This window comes from Brettanomyces nanus, chromosome 4 (genome assembly GCF_011074865.1).
Source record: "Brettanomyces nanus chromosome 4, complete sequence".
Lineage (NCBI taxonomy): Eukaryota > Fungi > Ascomycota > Pichiomycetes > Pichiales > Pichiaceae > Brettanomyces > Brettanomyces nanus.
Genome location: NC_052377.1, coordinates 2,243,426 through 2,260,510, shown reverse-complemented (window position 1 = coordinate 2,260,510; position 17,085 = coordinate 2,243,426). Strand labels below are relative to the sequence as shown.

Below are 17,085 nucleotides of genomic sequence, written 5' to 3'. Positions count from 1 at the left end.
AATCTTCATTTCTAATTCCCGTGGTAGAAAAGCACCGCAGAAATGTCTTTATATGTGTCGAAAGCATGACTTAACGCACCAATGATTGTTAACAGACTGGTTGTGCTTCATGGTTCCTTAGCCTTTAAATTTTTTCTTAGTATCTTAATTCTCGAGCTTACATAATCGGCATAGTATCTAGTCTATTTAGGTCCTCACTACATAAGATACCGTTTTTCTTGGGTAATCGACATAAGCAAACACTATGAGTGATTCTGTATGCTATCTATGTCACAAAGTTTCTGACAATGACGAAAAACTGGAAATTAATTGGATTATTTGCAGTATATGTCATCACTGGTTCCATACTAGCTGTGTGGACCTAAGGAAGTCTGAATTTCAATCTATTAGAGAGTTTCACTGTCCTGATTGCAGCAAAATCAAAGGATCCTCGTTGTTGAAACGGGTTTCTTCTAGGAATCATAAGCGAATTGACTATGTGGCACTGAATGAAGGAGATGATCCTAGAGAAATTAATCATCATCCACATATCGAGGATTTCCATAGTTTCCAGAACGACGAGCCATTGGAAGGTCTAGTTTATTTGGTGGATCCTAAAAGAGATTGTAACAAGGATGGTGTGGTTGATGATGATGCATTGATGCAAATTATTCTGAATACAAAGCTTAAAAAGCCAATTCTTATAAGGGGGTGCAATCCTCAGGTACGGCCTAACTACGATAAGAGAATTGGGCTCAGTCTAAAGTTTCCCAGATTGAACATCGATGAGTTGGCAGATTTGATTGGTCACGATGCAGAAGTTCCCGTAATGGATGTTATGACTCAAAATAACTCTCCTAATTGGACAATGGATCAATGGAGAGACTATTTTAAGCAGGGTCCAGATGATAGAGAGAGGATAAAGAATGTGATCTCTTTAGAGTTCTCCGAGACCAATCTCGGGAAAATTGTGGAAATTCCTAAAGTGGTGAAGGATATTGACGTTGTAACTCGACTTTTTGGATCAATTTTAGGTCAAAAATTGGTTGATACTGGGTTAGACAAGCCCAAAGTAACGAAGTATGTTCTTATGTCCGTAGCCGATTCCTTTACGGACTTTCATATTGATTTCGCTGGAACTTCGGTTTACTATACGATTCTCTCCGGTAAAAAGCAGTTTTTGATGTATCCTCCAACAGATAAGAACTTGGATATTTACAAAAAATGGTGCGGTTCTGATAGTCAAGGTAGTTTCTGGCTAGGTGATCTGATTCCCAAATTGACTCCCAAGGAACGGCTCAAATACGAGAAAACTGTTGATTCTGCCTATATTAACAATGGTATTAAGATCACCATGAATGCAGGAGATTTACTTCTTCTTCCTTCCGGGTGGATTCATTCTGTGTACACTCCGTCCGATTCCCTTGTCATAGGTGGTAACTTCCTAAATTTGCTAAGCTTAGAGAATCATCTAAAGATCTATCAGATAGAGATTGAAACCAAGGTACCCGAAAAGTTCAAGTTCCCAAATTTTCTTAGGATTGTCTGGCTTATTGGATGGTACTTGAAGGAGCAGGATCCAGATATGACAACTGAGGAGTTGTTGTGCCTGAAGAACCTTGTGGAGTTCTACAAAAAGCAATGGTCTATGATTAATGATGAAAAAACGTGCAATGATAAGAAGCTTAAAAAGGTTGTTCATCATGTTAAACGTTCACTTCCCTTGTCAATCATAGGCCCGGTGGACGACTTTATACTTGATTTCGAGGCATGGTATGAATCAAGATTAAAGGCTGACTCAGAGATATCACAAATCAAGAGGCGCAGATACTAGCTTACTTTACTATACTGAAACACAGGTTTAAATCTAGATTTAAACTATAAAAGGAAAATATTAAACATAAAGTACCAGATCTATACTGACAGACCAGTCTCAAGCTCGGATTCTCAAGCCGGAAGCAGGTGCACCAATGGTCGAAATCTGCGTAATTTGGCACAGTTTACCCTTCTCGGAAGTTTGATATTTGGCTCCAGTTAAGGGATCGCTAACACTAGGAGTACCTTTGTAGATAGGCGAGTAAGTACCAGCACAAATCTCAAACTCTGCGTAAGGATCAAAATCTATCTCAACGGCATCCGTCGAGATTGAGTCAGCTCTATCCTTCACCTTCTTCGCTTGCTCTGCCCTAGCACCGGAAGGCATAATCTTGAGGAATTCACTGGCAAAAAACGAAGCCATAGCATAGTTTTTGTGCTTGAATGACTGAGTCATGGCCACTTGGAGAGCATTCACTCTGTGTGCAGGTTGCAGCTTGGCTCTGGTGAAATAAGCAGCAAACTCCAAGTTGCGTTTCACTTCCGAAGCAGGCAAACTTCTTCTCTTTAACTCGATAGAAAGCCCTAAGATGTACTCTCTGCAAAGAGTAAGTATCTCCCTACATTTTTCTTCCTTGTCCTCATCGTCCACAACAAGGGTTGCAATAATTAAAATGGTCTTACGGAACACCGTCACGGCTTCCGCTAATTTATTGGCCTTGAACAACCTAAAACCTTCATGGAGTAGAGGTTCAAGCTGATCATATCCTGGAATGTAAGGGGCAGCTCTGGAGCTCTCGTCAGCATTGTTTCTAATATAAGCTGGAAGGGAAGGCAGTCCGTCAACAGCAGGGAACGAAAGCTTACTAGCCTGGTATATTTGCATGAATCTGGCACGAAGAGGCTCGAAGTTAGTGATACCCGCCTGTTTATTGAGCATTTGTGCAGCCGCTTCAAATGCACCTGCAGCAATGTATCCAGCAGCGCATTTGGAGTTTCTAATCCAGGCACCCAACTCTCCAGGCACACCAGCAATATCTGCGCTTTCTTCCTCTATTTTCTCTCCCGCATCTACATCCAACTGATCATCACCCATATCCCAGCCGTCATCTTCCTCGACTGGTGAGTCAGAAAAGATAGCATCCTCTTCAAATGCAACGGCGGCACCGTTTTCAGTTGGAGACTTTACATATTCTCCTTCACCTTCCAAAGACAAATGCTCCATGTTGCCGGACAAAGCCTGTTCAAAGAATGAAAGAGAAGCAGCTTTGAGTGGGAAGTCCGTTGCCCTAGAAACTTTTGGTTGTGCGACAGATATAGCCTTGGCTCCAGATGGAAGCTCGGGAGGAGAATCGCGATCCGAATCTTCAAGAATTTGCTGGGCAATCTCATCCAGTCCATTAGACTTGGCTGTAGCATATGCCAACGGAGCCAAACCAGCTTGAGTCAACACTTGAATCCGTTTTTCAACAGATCCCAAGTATATACTGTTCTGTACAATAGAAGACATATCACCACGAGATTCGGCAATCTGCTCCATTTTGGATAATTTATTCAGGTCTCCCGTAATCAAATAAAAGAATGACAGTTTCTCAAGTTGATGAAGCTGTTGATAGACAGTTTCCACAATGGAGATTTGTCCTTGAGAAAGAGCCTCTTTACCAAGCTTTTCCCAGATGGCAGGCTTATTGAGTTTTTGCGCTTCTTCAAGGGCAATATCAAGGTTGTGACATTCAATGGCTAACTCAAATCTAGTCTCAGGATCCTGGACAAATTGAAGAGCAACCTCAGGATATCCGCGCTTCTCTAGGTATCCAATTATACTCTCACCAACCAAGTTAGAATGTTGAATGAGACGCAAAACCTCGCCGAACTTCTTATTGACTAAGGCCCTCTTGAATCTGTATTCGGTAGGGTCAATCTGAACTTCTTCAACTGCACCCTTTCTGTTGAGACAGAAACAGGTAGAGCCAGAAACCTTCATTATATAAAGAGTGTTTTCCAATGTCTTGATGGTGCCAATATCACCATTCAAAAGGGCATATTTTAGATGGTTCAAAGTGGAATAGATAAGAACACCAGTATCATCCCATGCCGCACTCTTCACACGAATGGTCTCGTGCATAGACATTATTGATTCAAGTTTACGATTGGCAATTGTGATGGTGTGCTTAGAGAGCAAAGCAACATGCTTTCCATCAGGAGACCAAGATGCATACTTAGCATTGTTCACCTGAATCTCGGCGATTTGACGTTTCTGTTGCACATCATAGGTGACAACTTTAGTTGGCATCATTAGAAAAATGACACCAGGCCCAGCGTAAACAATGTCCTTAACGGTAGAATCCATAGCGATGGCCTTAGTGACGTTATCATTCAAATCTCTAACTTCCAATTTATGAGTAATTTTGGAGAAAGTCACGTATCTGTTACGCGCAATAAAGCAGGCAGCAGTAGCCTTGCCTTGGCCTCTTGGAGTAGCGTCCAAGGCGCCGACAGCTTCCTTGGGAACAGGAATATAGGCATAAATGCCGGCTTCGTTTTCGCCAGATTGGATCAAGATGGCATTCTCAGCAGGATTATAAGAGATTTTGCGAATCTTGTTCCAAGGAACAGCAACCTTTTTAAGAGAAAGTAATGGCATTGAAGCTTCTTGTCTGTCAAAGGAGTAGCGTTGAAGTTGGAATTCGTTGTTGACGAAAAAGACAGAGTTTTGGAACAGTGTACTTGCCGGTCTTTCACGATCCAACTTGAATACCATAACACCAGAATCATGACATGCGGCAAACAAATTCATATTTGGATGGGCGGCAATCAGCCAGAATCTATCATTTTCGCGTTTAAACTGTTTAACGGGAGTACGAGTGTTCAAGTCCCATGTACGAATGGTTTTATCCTCACCCACAGAAATTATCAAATCCTCAGTAGGGTGGAAAAGAACACAAGGAACATTGTTCGTATGTCCCCTACAACTGTCGACTTCCCAGGCACGCGAATCACTCATACGCCACACTTTGACGACTCGGTCGTCACCACCAGAAACAATCAATGGTAGAGTCGGATGGAAAGTGGCCCAATTGACACCTTTGTCGTGACCTTCAAGAACGTATTTGACAACAGCATCAGTATTGCCAAAAATATCCTGTTGAGGAATCTGTTGCTGAGATTCAAACGAGTTCATACCGACAGCGGCGGTGTTCATACCGAGAGCACCCTGTGGAGCAGAATGCTTCTTACAGAGACCAGATATGTCCCAAACACGGACAGTTTGATCCAAAGAAGCAGAAACAACAAGATCCTGGGTTGGATGGAACTGTGCGCACATAACGTAGTGATTATGGCCTGTAAGGCAAGCAATTTCTTTACGACTCTGCCAATTCCAAATACGGATGGTCTGATCATCAGAGGCAGAAATAATCCAAGGAAGCTCGTGGTGGAAGAAAACGGTACGAACATAGTCTAAATGGCCCGACAAAGTAAACATGCACTTTTTAGTTTTCAAAGACCAAACTTTAATAGTGTAATCATCACCACCTGAAACAAAGATGGGCTGAGTGGGGTGGAAGTCTATGCCTCTAACAGGTCCATCGTGACCTTCGAACCGAGCAATCAATGTTCCCATACGATAGTCCCATAGCTGGATCGTTGATGAGTGTAAGGACACTAGAATCCATGGCCTAGTCGGATGAAAGGCAACACCTTTAGCTCTAGACGATTTAGATTCAAACTAAGGGGGGGGAAGGGGGTTTTGTTAGTACTCTAAGAGATCGATTGATGAATATAAATAGGACAGGTGGATTTGTCTTCATCTCAATTGATACTTACCTTTGTTAGCATCTTCATCCTGAAGATAATAAAGCTGTATATGTGCTTAGACGAATAGAAACAAGAGAGTGTAAATAATGTGAATGTACGATTCTCGTCTTTTTCCGATTCGATGAATTTATTTTTCTTGGGTTTTTCTGGCTCTGGCTCTGGCTCTGGTTTTGGCTTCGGCTCTGGCTTGGCTCTCGCTTTCTCCTTTTTTTCTTATGGACAAGTCATGGCGCTGCTGCAACGACGCGTTTCAGAGACTTTACGTAATCCAAATGATTAAGTTCAAATTTCGAGTCGTGTATGGATCAACTTGTTGGGGGGGTGAAAAATTTTTTACTTTTGTTTTTTTTTTTTTGGTTTTTTTTTTCAACTCGAAAGCTCCTCAATAAAAATTGATAAAGAGACTTAAATTTGGTCTGACGAAGAAAAAAAAAAACCGGTGAAAGGAAAGTTTAAAATTGAAAGACAAGATTGCAGTTCCTTGTTATCACTGATAGACAACAATAAACAATAGATGTCACATTTCTTCTCTGTTACATATGATGCCGATTCTTCTGATGAGGAGAACTTGGTGTCTTCAGATGAAGAGCTATTATATACGTCCGAAGAAGGGAGTTCAGGAGAGGAGCTTTTAGAGGAAGAGGAGGAGCAAGAGAAGAAGAAGCAAGAAAAAGAAGAAAAGGAACAAATTCAAGCTGGAAATGGAGAAGAGGGAGAAAATAATGATGGCGATGATGATGATGATGAGTATTGGGGGAGAGTCGTCTTCAGAATCAGTATCTGAATCTGAATCTGAAGGAAGCAGTGATGATTCGTTTGGTAGAAAGAGAGGACGTAGCTATTTCCTCAAGAAAGACTTTGCCAAAGGTTCGTCAAGAAGGAACGGTTCAGATTCGGATTCTGAATCTGAGGGAGAGGAAAAGAGGGTGGTTAAGAGTGCCAAGGATAAATATTTGGACGAGATTGCCGAACTTGTCGACCAAATCGAGAACTATTCAATGGTGGAAGAGTGGATTAGTATTGGTACTCAATTTGATTTGTTACTGAAGCTTGTTTCCAAATATCCTCAGCATCATATTTCTGTGCCACGTCAATTTGTTCGTTGTTTGGCGATATTGCAGGATGTTTTGGATCAATATAAGGCCAACCAGAAAGAATCCAAGAAGAAGTTGAATGCCACCGAGTCTAAATCCTTGAATGTCATTCGTCAGAGAGTCAAGAAGTATGTTAAGGAGTATCCAGTGGAACTTTCCGTTTATAATAAGGATCCTGATAGCTTCCTTGCTGACGATGGCGAGATCTCTTTATCTGTCACTCCCTCTGTTGATAACTTTGGGGGTAAATTTTCCGGTGCTTCAACCGCTGATGGAACTCCTATTCCTGCCGAAAAGGATCTCTTCAATGCTTTGAGAACCATTATTGAGTCTCGTGGTAAGCGTAATGTTGACCAGAAGGAGCAGTTGATCATATTAAGGAAGTATTTCGGGGAAGCCGAGACGCCGTACGAACAGATCTCTATTATCTTGCTGCAGATTTCAGTGAGGTTCGATTTATACTCAAAGGCAAACTACATGCCTTCGGATCAATGGAAAGTTACTTTGCAAGATATCGTTAAGCTTCTTGATATCTTGGATTCCAACAGAAAGTACGTCATTACTGAGACTGCTGCTGTTCCGGATGATATTGCAAATGAGCCTAAACCTAATGATAAGGGAGTCATTGAAATTGTCGGTTCTATTGCTTCCTTTGTTGAGAGATTGGCTGACGAGATCTCCTCCCATCTTCTAGTTCTAGACCCCCATTCGACAGAGTACATTGTGCGCTTGCGTGATGAGTCTACTCTATATACTCTTCTCCTACGTTCTCAGCTCTACTATGAACGTATCATTCCAGAATCCGAGCTTACGGAAATTCAAGGAGGACAGTTGTCGCGTGTGGTTCTGAAAAGATTGGAAAGCATTTACTACAAACCTACCAAGTTGATCATTTTTTCAGAGATGAAGGCTTGGAGTGCCGTGGATGTTGAGAGGAACTCTGAAATCTACCCAAGGCTTTCGGCAGATGCCGGTCCTCAGGGATTGGACTATACTAATGGTCTTATTGATTCTCTCTGTTCTGTCCTTTATCGCCAGTCGAACTCTATCTTCCGTAAAAAGTCCGTTCTTTGTCACATATACAACTACGCACTTAACGATCAGTATTACAAGGCTCGTGATATGCTGTTGTTGTCGCATTTGCAATCCTCAATTCACACTGCAGATCCACAATTGCAAATTCATTTCAACAGAGCATTGGTTCAACTTGGTTTATCTGCATTCCGTCGTGGTTTAATTCACGAAGCTCAGCAACTGTTGCAAGAAGTAGCTATTTCACCCCGTCAAAAGGAACTTTTGGGCCAGGGTGTTCAAAGATTCCAGATGCAGCAGTCGCAGGTCGACAAGCAAAGATTGCTTCCATTCCATATGCATATCAATTTGGAGTTGCTTGAATGTTCTTTTTATGTCGCTTCTCTTTTAATTGAGGTGCCGTTGATGGCACAGTATGCTGACTATGCCAAGCGTAGGCAGTCGTCTCCAAAGGCTTTCCGTCGTGTGCTTGAATACCGTGAACGCCAGGTATTTGATGGTCCACCAGAGAATGCCCGTGATCATATTATGTTGGCGGCTCGTGCTTTGGGTAACTGTGATTGGAAAAAGACTGCACAGTTGTTGGAAAACATCAAAATTTGGGGACTTTTCAAAGATGTTGAAGCAATTAAGAAGATGATTACAGGTAAATTACAAATTGAAGCGCTGAGAACGTTTATCTTCAAGAATAGACCGTACTTCTCCAAGTGCTCAATTTCAAACTTATCCGAAGTGTTTGAGCTCGAAGAGAGTAAAGTGAGATCTGTGTTGGCTAACTTGATTCGTAACGATGACATTAACGCCTACATTAATCTCAAAACTAATACCTTGGACTTTGTGCAGAATGAGGAGAGTAAGCCTAACAAACTTCAGGAGTTGGTTCTCTCACTAGGTGAAAAGTGCAATCAGATTATCGAGAGAAATGAGAAGTTGAGTATGGGAGGTTATCAGATTCAGCTGGACACCAAAAAGCTTGGACAGAATAGAAGCTATCAGAACAGAAAGTGATTGTCGATTGTTCCTTTCGTCATTTTTCTTAATTTTTTATTGTTTCTTTCAATATACTTATATTACCTAACTAGTAAATGGTGATCAATGAATGAATGAATGGTCTCTTTTTTTTCCACCTTATGCTGCCTTGTCCGGGCTGTCCTATTTAGGAATACGAAAAAGGTACGGTACCGGAAAACAATCAGAAAGCTCGAAATTCTAATTATCAAGTTGATTCTTTCTTAGCTGTTTTCGATATTTTGGGCTCTTCTAATAACCGTTGAAGTCATGCTCTGATAATGAGATCTTTTATGAAGGTACATCTGCGAAATTCCGCGTCCTCTTTGGACAAGGAATCCCAGACGCCCAACAGCAGTACACACGGTCATAGTCATGACTCCCCTTCTTTAGCGTTGATGAATTCATCCATCGTTAATGCAGATGTTAGTACTAGTTCGAGCGCAATCACTAGTACGACGTCATCGCCCATCAAAAAGCTGCTTAGCCCTATAAGATACCCGAAGAAGAAACATTCCACAGTCAGTTTACCGGGGTTACCTCAGTCGTCACCCAAGTTGGTCACAAAGTCCAGCTTCACCTCGCTTACCAGTGCTGCGTCCAACGGTACCTCCAACGCTTCCGGTGGTACAGGATTCTTTTCCAGACTTAAGCAGCACGAGAGGCACTTTAGTGGAGAACTAGGACGTGTTGGTTTTGATCGCCACAGTTTGGAATCAAACGAAAAGCCTGTATTAACGTGCGATTCCTATTCTTTCAATTGTGCGGACTATATGTCCGGGTCTATTGTGGCATCTGTTCCCACTCACTTAATGGTTAATACTAGTGCTACTGATACTGGTGTCCTTGAATCTCCTACAACCATCTTCGGCACCAAAACTCATACTTGGGGCTTTGATGATGGTTCGAATACACTTCATCCTGGCCTAGTAAAACCTCCTATTCCTGTGAAGTTGAGGAGTTTTGAGAAGGCTACAGGAGCCACAGGTACTATGGATAGCACTCCGGATCACAAGAATTCTGTCAGTTTTGTGATATCTGCCAAGCCTAAAAGACCAAAAAAGGACCGGACGAAAAGATATGGTTTTGTAGAAGACGATGATGTTGACGGAGAGGATGATGGCAATGATGACGATGAGGTTTCGTTGGATTCTGATACCAGTTCGCAATTTTCATTTCAGGCTGGTGGTCGTAATGCTTCCATAAAGTACTACAAATCCAAAGATCAAATTCGTAAGGAGCTGGAGGAAGATAAGGAGAAGCAGAGTTCTGAGAACTTTATGCAATTCATTAACTCTTGTGAGCCTTTGAATGAGTTGGATGATGATATGAATTACGTTGATTTTGACGCAAGAGACGACACTGATGATTTGTTTAACAGAAGGATGTTTTCAGATGATGATGAAGATGGGGAAGAAGAGCATGAAGCAAGTTCAAGTCCGAAAGAAGGTCCATCTGCTAAGCTCGATTCAGATGATGGACCGGTTCCCTCGTCTTCTCCCATTGATCAGAATGCGCAGATTAGCATGTTATTACAACAACTTCGGGGTTCCTCGATAGAAGATAAGGCTGTTAGTTCTGATGCCATAGACTATTGTAAGGTTCTTCAGCATTCAACGGTTCCAGAAGAGGCTATTATAACTGAATTACCACAACAAACTCTCAATGTTTTAGAGCGTGAAACAAATGAAGATGGCGAGTCCTGCATCTCTTTCAGTGAAGGCAAACCTCAATCAGAGCTTCATCCATCGTCTTCTGATTCAGTGAGATATATGCACTCGGGGCCTCCCCGCATTAGGAGCCTTAAATACAATCAGATAGGTTCTGATTTCGAAGAAGATAATTTGAACAATATCAAGAACAAATACTCCTGGCTTCCTGGTGAAGAAAGGAATAAGTCAAAGTCAATTGACGACAATGACAATGAATATATGGCACAATTTCCAAGCGTGGATAGTTCAATGCTTGATGAGGTTAACGAGATACCGGATGAGTATGACTATGAAGTCAATTACGATGATCAGGGTATTAAATGTGGCAATAGTCACGATACTCTCTCTAGATCATCTTCGGCTCCTAATAATAATACTCAATCTGGTTTGGTGGCTGCTGGAATTTCTGGCAATCGGATTAGCTTGAATGAAAAGACAATCACTCTGTTTAATCCAATATCTCCTCCTTCAGAGTCTAAGTCTCCTGAAAACATTCAGCTCTCTGAGCATGCTCAAATACCTTGTCTTCATCCAGCATTGAGGAAGCATTATTATACCGAATTTTTGAATAATGGTGGAAGGCCGTTGGGTGGATTTTCCAGTAGATACGATGAAATTTTGGGTGATGACAATCATGACTTTAATACGAATGATATCAATGATGAAGAAGACGAGTTTACGTTCTTTTCCCCCAAGATATCGGATGCAAATATTGGTGAGAGCTCTTTTTTGACAACCATTACAGAAGCATCCAATGAAGACTTTCAACCGCAGCATCAGTGAAAGAGATCGCCCTAGCATTTTCTACAGCTTTAAATCACTGGTTACTAATGGTTCAATTTTAAAGTGTATCTATATGATTGTCGTGGGTCTCGCTCATAGGTTGTAGTTAGATTGCTAAAACCATCGATGAGAAAACTTTCTGAGTCGGAGAAGCCAAATTTATATCGATTGAGCCTCGGTCTTTCTCTAGAAACCACAAATGACTAAATCCCCTCGCAGTCAGTATCAAATCGAAGAATGTAAAGCCAAAATCCAGGACGCTGGCCGATTTTTACTCTGCGTATCTGTATTGTCTTCTGGTGAGAAATGAAAAAAGGGATTTTTCAACGCACCAGGAATAAGGTAAACACATCTAATTTGCAGGTTTTGTCTACATATGCGTTTGACGCAGGTACAGGAATATAATTAATTGGCCAATTGAATTAGTTAAACGAACACCTCAGATCCAGGATAAACCGATCCTAGTTTATCTATAGTATCCACGCGAATCTTGATGATACTAAAATTTGTGGTGCTTATCGAATCGGTGTCTTCTCTTCCATTAGCGTCGTCGTCATCGTCGTCAGCATAAAACTGGGAAATCTGCGAGGTCCCCTTGAATATATCGTTGATGTATATCACATAGTAAAGCACGTAATTATTTTTGGATCCGCTCCAAACAAACAGCATTCCATCTTCCTTTATATCCAATTTTTTAACTTTGGTCACTGCAGACATTCCAAAAAAGTTTGCGCTAGGGTAATTGTTAGCATTTATGACAGCGATCTCTCCTATTTTCAATGCGGGTGAGGATTCTGGAGCCGAGAGTGTACTTGTACTGAAGCTTGCACTCGATACAGCATTATTTACTCCGTCCTCAGCCAATCTTGGAATGATCACCCATCTTTCCCTTTCATCGTCGTTGTAAATCTCTTTGTCGTTGACCTTTTCATATTGCTCGTTATCGATCACAGATGTTACAACAGAATCCTCCATTACGTACGATCGATATAACGAGCCATCTGAAGATTGTCCCATGTTCTCATTATCATATTCAACGTCAATTGACTCCATCACAATTGTTTCCATAGTATCTGTATCTATATTGAAAGCATTGTCCAAAGTATACCAACTACCCTTGGTAGTACCTAGTGGAATCACAAGGTAACCTATTCTGGAAATCTGGATCGATTTGTTTGCCATTTTCTTCTCGATATGGTACTTGACCTTCACTTTAAAGATTTCTTCAGTATCATCCCTCAATTTATAGCTGAGCCTAACACCAATCGTATTGAATCTGCATATTTTATTCAGATCAAACAACTGTAACCGTCTCACCTGTTGTTCACTGAATATTCTGTACCCACTAGAACCATTGGCCTTATCCTCAAGATATGGAACGTAACTAACTTGAAGGCAAGAACCCGTATGGAACGATTCAGCGGTTTCAAGCTTCATCTGTAGTCCTAAAGTGGGAGTCCGGTTTAATGCTAAAGGAAGATACCACTGCAAATTTCCATCTACCCAAGGCTTATTAAAGATTTTGATACCTTTGCAAGTAAAACTGTGTCCTTGGCCATTGCAAAAATTCGTGTAAAAGACAAAACTGGAGTCATTGGTCTTGAAAACGGGACAGCTGTGAGGTTTGATGGATGACATTATGGATAATTCCTCTTCAAAGAGTCCGACCCAGAATCGGGTATCGTTTCGAACAAAGTTCTTAGGCCCCAGTTGCTCGTAAGTCCAAGCAGGAGCAAAAAGAGCTACGTTAGACTTGTATTTGGATATTAATTGACAAGCCAGGCTGGAATCAAAACCTCCTTTACCCACCGTGCTTCCCCGACCCCACACATCGTATCCAATGTAGAGCTTGTTCTGAACGCCAAGAAGTCCCACGTTTCTCATGTTCTCCCGTAGAGTCTTCAAATTCCACCAGTAATTGGTGAATGTTCGATCTGTAGAAGAGAAGAAGTTGAAGTTTAAGTCATTTACACCGTTAACATAGTATGTCTTGTTGTACGGATATAAGTAACTGTCATACCAAATGACTTCGTTCTTCAAGTGCTTGGTATGTAACTTGGCTTTTAAGTTCTCTAGGAATGGAATCAAAGACTGGGCTATTATGCCGTTACTGAAGCAAGTCTCTATGTTGATTAGGTAACCATCAAAACCAAAGCATTGCACCAATTCTACAAGAATTTCGACAAAGACAAACTCGCCATCTCTGCCAAGTTGAACAAGACGATCCAACTCGGTAGAATATGAACTGCCTTCGAAAATTATCGTACCAAAGCACTTGATACAGTTTCTGTGGCACATGTTAATCCAGCTAACAGGTGGAACAGTAACACGGTGGTGACTAAAGTATATAAATGAGTCAAGTAATTGCGGATACTGGATGAAATAACGACTACCACTTGGATGTGGGTAGTAACCATTGGGGCGTTTATCATGACCCTGCTGGTAACCGTTCTTGAAATCATGGCATACCATCAACTTTGCACGATGGAGATGACTTGAAAACTCGTTTCCCAACGATTCACTGCTATAGCTGTCGATATCGGAATGGCCCGTGCTATAAGACTGTCTCTTCGAGGGGAAACTGTGACTGTGGCCTCTAGAGGTGGTATCTGTACTGCTGGAACGTATTCGGGAAAAGGCCTTTCTAGTAAGAGAAGAAGGGCATGACATGAATGATTCGGAGGCAGAAAACGAATGAGATGGTCTAGGCCGTCCTTTAGGGAGGATTTTTGTAGGCTTATCGTCAGGGTCACCAATTTGATATGCATCTATGTCCTCACTACTTCGACGGAACTTATCGAGACGATCCTGGCCAGAATCATATTCTCTAACCAAATTATCATGCCAGATGACTAACTGAGACAACGAGTCAAAGTATATGGAATCCAGTGAATTTGGAGCCATGAAAGGGTGAAGAATGTAGAAAAGGCCACTAAGAATCTGTGAGATAAGATATCTTAAATGAGGCTGGCCTGCCTAAATAATTGTATCGCGTGATATTTATACAGTGATATTTTGCACGTGATTAAACTCCGACGCTCGCTCTCGGGAAAATAAAATGTCACTTAGTTGTCGCAGCTGCATACGAGACCATACGAGACCATACGAGTTACGTGAAAATAAATAACGGTAGTCTCACTACTCCCCACTCGTTGAGCCTTGAAACGCGTCATCGGTTTGTTCTAAATATAGAGGTGTGAGTGCTGACCAGAACCAATGTCCAGGAGATGTCCAGGAGATGTTCGGGAGATGTCCAGAGGCCAATGTCCAGGAGATGTCCAGAAGCCAATGTCCAGAAGCCAATGTCCAGGAGATGTCCTGCCCAGCCTCGCAGCTAACGGCCTAACAGCTGCATAACACAGCCCGACTCTCGATCAATAAATCTTCTGCGCCTCTTCACCGCGTTTTTCTCCTTTACTTTATTTTTTCGAGACCTAAAAGTTTTTCTTCTCTTTGTGGTTTGTGTTTCGACCTGCAGATCAGCTTGAGCAGTAAAATGATCTGTTTTATTGCTGTCAATAATATTTTCTCTTCCTTGGACTTTAAGGTTTTATCAATAAAATGGGTCTATTTAATAAGCATGAATCCAAGGATAAGAAGATGAAGGTTAAGATCACTCACGCAGATGAGAAGAGATTGAAGATGAGGTCGGAAAACATTCATGATCCTATTTTGAATGCCGTTAATGAGGCTCAGCCTTTCGAAGAAGCTGCGTATCATGAAAGAAATCCATCTTCGATGAGTGGCGAGGGTCGAATGAATGATACTTTTGGAAATCCCATCATTAATCCCGATGTATCTAACCCTGCTCGTTCTAGAGACGAGAGACCTTTAGACACGATACGAGCTTTTGAATTTTCCATCACCGGTGATGATGTCTATAAGCAGCAGTTGGAGACTCCACAGTTGGGATGGAGGGTTCGGGAAGATTTCCCTTTGTTCTCTTCCAATCCTTACGGAGGAGCCGGAAACGGTGCAGGTAGCAGTGTGCCCGCTCAGTATGATGATTATGGCCGTCCAATCTATAACAATACACAAAATCCCGTGTCTGTTCAACAGGGGGTTTATACGGCTGCTCCTAAGAAGCAGGAAAAGAAGAAAAAGAGAGGATTCTTGGGTTTGGGTCGAAAGAAGAAATAGAACATTCCATCACACACGTTATCTTCCCTTACATAATCCAGACCGTTCCTGGTGCGCTCGCTACATTATATATTTTGTTTACTGTCTTTCAACTACTTTGCACAGCTAATTAATCCACCTTCATTTAAACCCATATTATACACTAAACTTAAAACCACCCCCCCCCTCCGTTGGTTTCGCGAATTTTTGAAAATTTTAATTTTTCAAATGTTCATGTCTCTAGCTGATCACCTCGAGTGCTCGCCTCAGTGAGCTTGAAACAAAGCGACACAAAAGTAATATAACTGCAAGAAACTGAGGCTGAAAGGGGTAGGCCTCTATTTTGCTGCTTTCTGTCACTACTTGCCTTTTGTTTTTTCCTTCTTTGTGCTTTCACTTTTTTTTCTTACCCGTCCATATGTCTGAGCATTCATTAGAGAATAGCATATCGAATGAGGTCCGGCTTTCCGGTTCCACTGGTTCCTCTGGTTCCTCTGGGTCCTCTGGGTCATCTGGGTCATCTGGGTCATCTGGGTCATCTGGGTCCACTGCTGGCCTCGCCTCCTCGCTGCCGCCCAAACCTAAACCCACAAAACAAATCCTACCCTACGAAACAGAATCCCTAAGATTGAAACATAAATGTAAAGACATCAAGCAGAAGATTTTGGATCTCGAACATCAAAATGAACTGCGTTCTGTGGCCATCTCGAGAGCTAAAAACAGCGTCAAAAGACTGAGGTTCGAGTATGTTCTTTTACTCGAAAGCCTTGAAAGAAAGGCCTTGGGTCTCAGTATTCCGGATGCTGATAGATTGATAGCAGACGATCTCGACAAAGATAATATAGATTCACTTCGTTTGGCTGATATTACCCGTCTTTTGACAGACACTCCTTTTGCTATGGCACGATCTAATGTACCTCCTTCAATGGCTTTAGGTATAGGAAGTCGAAATGGATATGGCAACGTGATAGGAGCCACTGGTGGTTCTTCAAACGGTTCTCATAGTTCACAGAGAAGAAGACGTGGTAATGGTATGACTGCCGCTAAAAGGAGATTGAAGGATCCTGATTTACCCAAGAGACCTACAAATGCTTACTTGATCTTTTGCGATCTCGGTAAAGAGAAGGTGAAAAAGGAGTTGGAGGCTAAGCATCCCGGAATGGCAACCGATATGTCCAAGGCCATGACTGAGGCTTGGAAACAGTTGGATCAGGAAGGTCGAAACCCCTACTACGAACTCTATGAAAAGGATAAGCTACGGTATCAAAGGGAGATCAAGAAATATATGGAGAAGAAGCGTCATGAAAAGGAAGCTGCTACTACTGCTGTTGATACTACTGCTGATTCTGATACGAATGCTCACGAGGCTCCTGCAGAGACTGATGATGATGATACTTCTAGTCAGAACACTACTCTCGAACCTTCAAAGGATGTTGATGACGATGGTAGGGTTTTGAAGAAACCAAAATTAGAAGCTGAAGCTGATGATGATGCTGAAGCTGATGATGCTGAAACTGATGATGCTGAAACTGATGATGCTGAAACTGATGATGCTGATTCTGATGCTAACGCTAATGCTAATGCTAATGCTGATGCTAATGCGAATGCTGATGCTGATGCTGACACTACAGTAGATGTCACTGGTGATAGTGCTGACACTACCCAGGATATCAAGCGAGAGCCCCTTGAATCTGTCCCTGTATGATGTATAAAGTATTTTGAACTGT

The 17,085-nt window shown here is 41.9% G+C and overlaps 7 protein-coding genes across 7 annotated transcripts; 5 read left to right on the top strand and 2 right to left on the bottom strand.

Moving 5' to 3' along the window:
• Positions 1-244: 244 nt before the first annotated feature.
• FOA43_004312 (uncharacterized protein) lies at positions 245-1,813 on the top strand (the record flags this gene model as incomplete). The annotated part of the gene is made up of 1 exon (XM_038924555.1): positions 245-1,813. One exon carries the CDS (start codon positions 245-247, stop codon positions 1,811-1,813), a length of 1,569 nt encoding a protein of 522 aa, XP_038780483.1.
• Positions 1,814-1,912: 99 nt separating this feature from the next.
• COP1 (coatomer subunit alpha) lies at positions 1,913-5,637 on the bottom strand (the record flags this gene model as incomplete). Its single annotated transcript, XM_038924554.1, has 2 exons — positions 1,913-5,521; positions 5,620-5,637. The coding sequence occupies 2 exons, from the start codon at positions 5,635-5,637 to the stop codon at positions 1,913-1,915; spliced, it is 3,627 nt and encodes a 1,208-aa protein (XP_038780482.1).
• Positions 5,638-6,124: 487 nt separating this feature from the next.
• On the top strand, positions 6,125-8,744 carry FOA43_004310 (uncharacterized protein; the record flags this gene model as incomplete). The annotated part of the gene is made up of 2 exons (XM_038924553.1): positions 6,125-6,357; positions 6,413-8,744. 2 exons carry the CDS (start codon positions 6,125-6,127, stop codon positions 8,742-8,744), a joined length of 2,565 nt encoding a protein of 854 aa, XP_038780481.1.
• A 281-nt stretch (positions 8,745-9,025) lies between these two features.
• On the top strand, positions 9,026-11,239 carry FOA43_004309 (uncharacterized protein; the record flags this gene model as incomplete). The annotated part of the gene is made up of 1 exon (XM_038924552.1): positions 9,026-11,239. The coding sequence occupies one exon, from the start codon at positions 9,026-9,028 to the stop codon at positions 11,237-11,239; it is 2,214 nt and encodes a 737-aa protein (XP_038780480.1).
• A 426-nt stretch (positions 11,240-11,665) lies between these two features.
• Positions 11,666-14,143, bottom strand: FOA43_004308 (uncharacterized protein; the record flags this gene model as incomplete). The annotated part of the gene is made up of 1 exon (XM_038924551.1): positions 11,666-14,143. One exon carries the CDS (start codon positions 14,141-14,143, stop codon positions 11,666-11,668), a length of 2,478 nt encoding a protein of 825 aa, XP_038780479.1.
• Positions 14,144-14,800: 657 nt separating this feature from the next.
• On the top strand, positions 14,801-15,379 carry FOA43_004307 (uncharacterized protein; the record flags this gene model as incomplete). Its single annotated transcript, XM_038924550.1, has 1 exon — positions 14,801-15,379. One exon carries the CDS (start codon positions 14,801-14,803, stop codon positions 15,377-15,379), a length of 579 nt encoding a protein of 192 aa, XP_038780478.1.
• A 207-nt stretch (positions 15,380-15,586) lies between these two features.
• On the top strand, positions 15,587-17,063 carry FOA43_004306 (uncharacterized protein; the record flags this gene model as incomplete). The annotated part of the gene is made up of 2 exons (XM_038924549.1): positions 15,587-15,594; positions 15,803-17,063. The coding sequence occupies 2 exons, from the start codon at positions 15,587-15,589 to the stop codon at positions 17,061-17,063; spliced, it is 1,269 nt and encodes a 422-aa protein (XP_038780477.1).
• Between the last annotated feature and the right edge of the window lie 22 nt (positions 17,064-17,085).